The sequence below is a fragment of the Arachis hypogaea genome, chromosome 11 (genome assembly GCF_003086295.3).
Source record: "Arachis hypogaea cultivar Tifrunner chromosome 11, arahy.Tifrunner.gnm2.J5K5, whole genome shotgun sequence".
NCBI classification, from domain to species: Eukaryota; Viridiplantae; Streptophyta; class Magnoliopsida; order Fabales; family Fabaceae; genus Arachis; species Arachis hypogaea.
Genome location: NC_092046.1, coordinates 35,598,999 through 35,605,725, shown reverse-complemented (window position 1 = coordinate 35,605,725; position 6,727 = coordinate 35,598,999). Strand labels below are relative to the sequence as shown.

At 29.6% G+C, this 6,727-nt stretch overlaps 1 protein-coding gene across 1 annotated transcript; it reads left to right on the top strand.

Moving 5' to 3' along the window:
• Positions 1–1,776: 1,776 nt before the first annotated feature.
• Positions 1,777–6,205, top strand: LOC112720677 (uncharacterized). Its single transcript, XM_025771711.3, has 7 exons — positions 1,777–2,168; positions 3,092–3,224; positions 3,574–3,650; positions 3,733–3,811; positions 4,376–4,485; positions 5,012–5,076; positions 5,807–6,205. The coding sequence occupies exons 1-7, from the start codon at positions 2,052–2,054 to the stop codon at positions 5,898–5,900; spliced, it is 675 nt and encodes a 224-aa protein (XP_025627496.1). The 5' UTR covers positions 1,777–2,051; the 3' UTR covers positions 5,901–6,205.
• Positions 6,206–6,727: the final 522 nt, after the last annotated feature.

The following is a 6,727-nucleotide window of genomic DNA, read 5'->3' as shown; positions in this document are numbered from 1 at the left end:
TTGGAAGAAGAGATGGTGATGATGATAATGAAAGTAAAGGAGGAGAAGGAAGAAGAAGAATAAGAATGGAAAAGAGAATATGAACCAAAACGAAAATCGTATGTTAATTTGTCTTAGTTGAATTTGATAAAACAAAATTAATTGTCTAATATTTATGTTTGTTCTTACAATTTAGTGTATATTTGGTTTAATGTTTCATTTAACAAATATTCGTTTTATTTTTTTGAACGGTATTCATTTTTGTTTGGCTTTTTTTTTTCATCAACGTTTAAACGTACATTTTTCAAAAGCAACATTAGCTTCAACATTCAATTAAAAATACGGTTAAAAATTTATAATAGACTAATTTATTTTCTACCAACCATACTTTTTTTTATATCTTTTTCTCTCTCTAAAAAGAACATTTTTATGAAATATCATATACAGAAAAGATTGACTTTGAAATTACAAAACTTGTTCATTCAATAATAACAATTTGTAAATAAATACTTTTTTTTTCATAATTTTTTTTATTACCTATCAATTTGAATAGATTTTTTATTGGTATAAATTCAATCTTTTTTTATAATAATAAAAATAGATATTTTATCAGAAATAATTTTTATACTTATAAGCTACAATTGTTTTTAAAAATAAATAAATAAATTAGATTGTGTTGCTGATGTTCTTGGATTTTTTATGGTTTTTTAGATTATAATTTTTTTTTAATTTACACAAAATTAGAACAATAACTAACAATGAATCTCAAAAACAAAATGCTGCATAGGATATGAAAACTACTAGGCATTTTAATTTACACATTATTTTATATACATATTTGAACTATTACAATACACACAAAAAAATTATTCTCCTAATTATCTTATTATATATGCTAATTTGCACAACACATAATGTCATATTTATTTTATATTTTCTCATAGTTACATATATTTAAATTTTTTGTTTTTCAAATCATATAATAATATTTATTATTTAAATATATTTTGGTTAACATATTATATTTATATAATAATATTTACATTTTTAAAATTTATAATTAATAATATTTATCTTTTGCATAAATAATATAAAAAATGATATAAATTATGTCGTTTTTAATAATTGGTTTAATTATTTTGTCTGTTCTTATAGAGTAGGGATTTAGTTATAAAATTTATAGAGACCTAATTAAAATATATATATATATATATATATATATATATATATATATATATATATATATATATATTAAGGTTTAATTATTTTGTTAGTCTTTATAATTTTACTAAATTTTTAATTAAATTTATATATAATATATATAAATTTAATTAAAAATTTAGTAAAATTATAAAGACTAACAAAATAATTAAACCTTAATAATTTTATATTTTAATATAATCCAAACATGATTTATTTTTTCGAAAGCATATTTGACAAAAAAAATATCCAAACACAAATTATATTGATACCAATCTAATTTTTATCGAAATTAATTTTATAAAAATACATGTATTTTTTTTTTTTACCAAAGATAGGAGACTCGAACTCGCAACCTTTTAATTGAGTATGGAAAGACTATGCCATTTGAGCTATTATTCATTGCCTATAAAAATACATGTATATTAACATCCATTTACAAATATTAATCCAAACACACTTAAATTTTGTGGACCTCAAGAGCGTAGAAAATCGGTGGCTTTCTGTTTTATCTCGAGTCCCATATCAAGCGCAAAAACAATAATTTGAGAATGGGCTTAATCAAGTTATAAGTCTGCGAAGTTGGGCTATTGAGACGAGCTTGCTTTGCGTGATGTGATAATCTGACGTAACATCTAAGACTGGAAATACCCCTGACCCAAAAAAAAAGAGACTGCAAATACCAAAAAAAAAAAATCTAAGAGTGCACGTCTGCGTCCTCCATCGAAGTTCGTTCACGTGCTGCTTTGGGTTGCCGGAGACACCGAGAGAGAGAGAGAGAGAGAGAGAGAGAGAGAGAGAGAGAGAGAGAGAGAGAGAGAGATGATCGACCACTAGAAGAAGAAGATATTAACTATTACAGGGAGAAGAAAATGGATCGGCATAACATTGTAGAAGATTCAAACCCTAACGTTAATAAGGTTGAAGTTGTCCTCAAGACTATTGGTCCCGCTCGCCCCTCTCGCCTTCTCGTTCCATCTTCCATCAAGGTACAACAGTCTTCTCACTCCAATTTCAAATTCTAGGGTTTTTTTTCTTGTAACGTTTGTTGTCAATTACGCATGATTGTAGGGAGAATTGTACTTTTTGTTTTCATGATTGTGCGTGAACTGTGAAATTCCGAGGATTATGACTATAGACATGCACAATACACAAGTGGTTTAAGTTAATTTGGAAAAAATAAAAAAAAAATGATGTTCGTTTGAAGTAGGACTTAGGAAGTGGCTGCTCTATGATATGATATGATATGATATTATATGATACGAGATGGCTCCTTCGGTGTTTAATCTTAATTTTCAAAATTTTCCCTATCTTTTTTGCTGGGGCATTGTGAACTAAACATAGAAGAGTAATCACATGTCTAGTGGGCTACAACAGGAATAGTGTAGATGGCCAAAAAAAAAACCCTGACGGATGAACACTAACAGGCATTAATACTTAATAGTTAGGGACATGGTTAGTTGAAGTGGCAGCATATATTCTAGAATTCAGAATGTGTGTGTGAAAATATGAATTCTCCACCAGAAATTATAGCTGAAGAAAATGATATCAAAGTGCGTTTGTGGCACTGGTACCATGATCAAAAGTTGTGCCAATTGCTTTGCAAGCTTGCTTGAGTTCCTGACTACAGAGAAAAGCCTTTGGCCGAGTTCATTCAATAGCCAGCAAATTCTGGAGCTTTCGGGATTAAAATATCCTACAGTTTTACTGTAAATCCCTAAATTGTTTTGCTAAACTGTTTTGTTGGGGAAGAAAATTCAGATGAAGTTTATTTGGACATGGCTTTCTTTCGGGAAGAATAATGAGAGTTTCATACTTTTATTTGTTTTTCATTTTTAAGCAATTAGCATGAACGTCATTCCTTTAAGTGTTGATGTGATTACTATTTATGTTTCTTCTATATCAAGTATAGGTGCGTGATTTGAGACAATTAATCGCCAGCAATGATAATTTACCAATTGAGAACTTGCGCCTTATTCTACGTGGAAATGCATTATGTGATGTGAAAAATGAAAATGATGTACAAGTACAACTCAATGATGGAGGTATGATTATAGAGTTAGTTTTGTTTTCAATGGATGGATTGCACTATCTTTTTTTTTCTCCTTCTTCTGAGAATATCCTATCACATTCCCCCATCAATATTACAGCACTGCCACTCTTGTAACCAGTATTTCGTCTGTGATTAATTTAGTGAAGAAATCACTTATGTTCCATGTAAAGCATCAGTTTACCCTTGGTTTAAATTGTGCTCTCCGTAACTTAATTCCATGGTTAATAAAATTCAAAATACGTTCTGATCTTGGGGTCATAGTGTTTTTCTCTTATTTTGTTATGCATTGATGGTTAATTTTCTTACAGAGGTGTGATTTGTTGGCAATTCATTTATGTTAGATTGCCTAATTGTTGCTGTCAAACCAAAGCCACCAGTGAAGGATGGATTTGACAATGAAGATGATGATGATGATCTGGTAAAATCAATTTAGTAATATGTAATAAAGAATATCGACATGGTACTTAATTTTAATTTTTACTTGATTTCAACTTATGCAGAAATTTCGTCTTCCACGTTCATCAAGTCGGTGGAAGAAGAGGCTATACTCATTTCTACATGATAACTTGAAGCTTCCAGGTAATAAGCTACAAAAATCATATTCATTTAAAAGTGTAGTCATTCATTTTATTTTTTCTTTGATAATTTATCATGAGTATCCAATAACGGAAGGGACTAGGGAATATTTTTGTGTAGTGCAAAGATCCTCAGGTCACAGTTTCAAACCAAACTCTATAAATCAATAACATCATCATTGAATCCATCACATTCAGATCATCATTCTGCTATTCTATAAATCTCTTCCTATAAGCTTATTTTCTGGTTATTTGGGTCCACTATTGATAAAATCATTTGAATAATCTGTGAGTTATATCAATCTGGCTCATAAAGCACCTGCAATCTTCTTTTTTTTTTTTTTTTGGGTTCTCTTTTAAGAATACTGGTATGCATAATCTGTTTGCATAGGTACAGAGTTTATGTAAATTCAAAACAAATACTCTGTTGGTAAATATATGCATTAGTGAAGGAATTATATTATCTCTTGTAGAGAATAATATTAGTTTATTGTAACAATGGTAATGAGCTACATGATACCCTTTGAGATTGAATTATCTTGTAAATATTCTCACACTGCTTTAACAGATATTCTCCTGATGGTAATCTTCAACCTGACTCTGAAGGCATGGATGATCATAATTATGTGGTTTATCCTTGCACCTGTTGCCCATAGATGGGATCTTGGACCTTTGTATGTAAGTACACTCTGTATTCCGAACTATATGATTGAGTGATTGAGACTTAGTAAACGTTTTTTTGGTGGTTAACCTGGGTTAATGCCCAGGAACTTTGTATACTGAACTATATGATTGAATGCACAATATTACTGTAAGTTTATTTTGAATTTGGACTTTTCTTTGTCTACTAAAGTCAAGTCAGCTGACACTCAGGGCAGCCCATTTGAAATTTTCTTGAATCTGATTGATTTTCTCTTGAAAGAATTTATGAGAGAAATAATTATTATTATTATTCAGCTCTAATAATGAGTACTCGTGTAAAGTTCTCTGGAAAAAGTTCGGTCCTCTTAAATCATATGGTTAGACATTCAATTTCGTATGTTGAGAATGGTAACCTAGACCATGGTGATGAGCCATGAACAAGATCTAAGGACTAAGGATGTACAAATTAAAATAATATGTCTTAATGGATGACCTTTTAATGCTTTCCAGTGATTGTATGTGATGCAATTTCTATTATTTGTTTGTCCCAATTTTCTTGCAGATACTTGCAACTGGCTTTTGTCTCATTCTCTTCAATCTTGGAAAGCGGCAAGCTGGTGACATCAGGTATAACCAGCAGACATTAATTGTTGTGTACTACGATCTTATGATTCAACTGCAGCACAAGGTGAAAGTTAAATCTGTAAATTCAAATAAAACTGATGCATGTCAGAGACTTCATTATTATCTAGAAGCAGCAAAACGAAATGAGATCAGAAGAAAGGTTTGGAGGGAAGGGTTAATATATTATAAATCTGGATAAAAAAAATTGAACTATCTAAGTAATTTTATGATATATAACTGGAATTGTGAATCATTTTTTAATTTCTTTTTTCTTCTACATATTAATGTTTAAAGATGAATTAATGTTTATAATTTGATGATGCTTAGTTATTGTTGGTCTTTTTTTTTTTAAAAAAAATCATGTGGAGATCATAGTTTTATCTGAAATTAGTTGTATTAACCTTTCAAATTGCCACCACGAGAAGTATGTTATACGTTTAGTATTCCTGTTTATTTATTTCTAAACATGATAATAGCACTGCATTTTCCTCAAAGAGACAACCAAAAAGGAGTATTTTTCCAAAAAGGAGTATTTTGACTAATAAGCTATAGGTGTGGTGTTGTTCTCTCTCTTTATATGCTTACAAATTTAATAATTTCATGTTTATTTATAGGAAACATTTTGAACCTAACTACACACTCTTAATTTAACCGATTATCAATATATTGGATGTTAAATTTACTTGGAAATTGTGTGGTCTTCTAAATATTTTCATTTCTACAACAAATGCAGTGCATATTCTATCTTCAATGAAGACTTTAGAGAGCTTCCAGGGACGCTTAATGCAGATCGGCTTGATAGAGATATAAGAGCTGGACAGTTTTGAGGCCCCTCTTTGAAACTTCTTCCAAATCCAAAACACTGATGATGTCATGTGACATATAAATGTATATCTATCTACACAATCCCAAGGAGGTTTTGACTTTTGACTATAGCCAAAGAGTTAGCAAATACGGTACCTGTTTTTAGCTGTTTTGTAGGTGAAGTACCATGAAGGTGACAAAGTTTTCTGTGTAGTTTTGACCCTTTTTTGGGTTCTTCCTAGTATATAGCTACGCTAGTAACATAATGTATTGATATGTGCTTAAAAATTAATATTTAACTATTGCAAAATGATTTTTAAAAGAGAAATTTTTTAGAGCCAGCGTTGAACAACTAACATCGCAGCCAATATTCAATATAAGGAAAAAATATAACTCTTAAAAACAAGAATATTCGAAATCTAAACTCAATAAAAGTTTATCTTAGTAGATTTCATATTGGGTTTTATACAAGATTTGTTTGACAACTTGTTATAATATTAGTTAAAATTTACGATTATAGATTTATAGTGTTGATTTTTTAACATTAATCTTTTTAAATATTCATATTTTTGTACTGTGCTCCTTCTAACTCCCTCACCCTCAAATTTTGATGTGCTCTCCAATCTAATATTTAAGCATTTTCTTTTCCACCCTTGAATCTTTCAAGATATCCAATAAACATCACTTTTGGATGCTCACTTTTGGTATCAACATAAAATTGGTCAATATGATGGATAATTTGGTCTTGAAGTTTCTTGAATTCGAGGTTTGAAAATGAACAAAACTTGGTGAGAAGACTTAATACCCTTTTAAATATCAAGAGGTAACTATTGTTTCTAGTCCCAAGGGT

What these genes read in the sequence shown, in the direction of transcription:
- LOC112720677 (XM_025771711.3), top strand. Translation starts at nt 2,052, where the DNA reads ATGGATCGGCATAACATTGTAGAAGATTCAAACCCTAACGTTAATAAG. An exon ending in TGATAACTTGAAGCTTCCAG is followed by an intron (nt 3,812 to 4,375) that starts GTAATAAGCTAC and finishes CTGCTTTAACAG; the next exon opens with ATATTCTCCTGATGGTAATC. An exon ending in CGGCAAGCTGGTGACATCAG is followed by an intron (nt 5,077 to 5,806) that starts GTATAACCAGCA and finishes CAACAAATGCAG; the next exon opens with TGCATATTCTATCTTCAATG.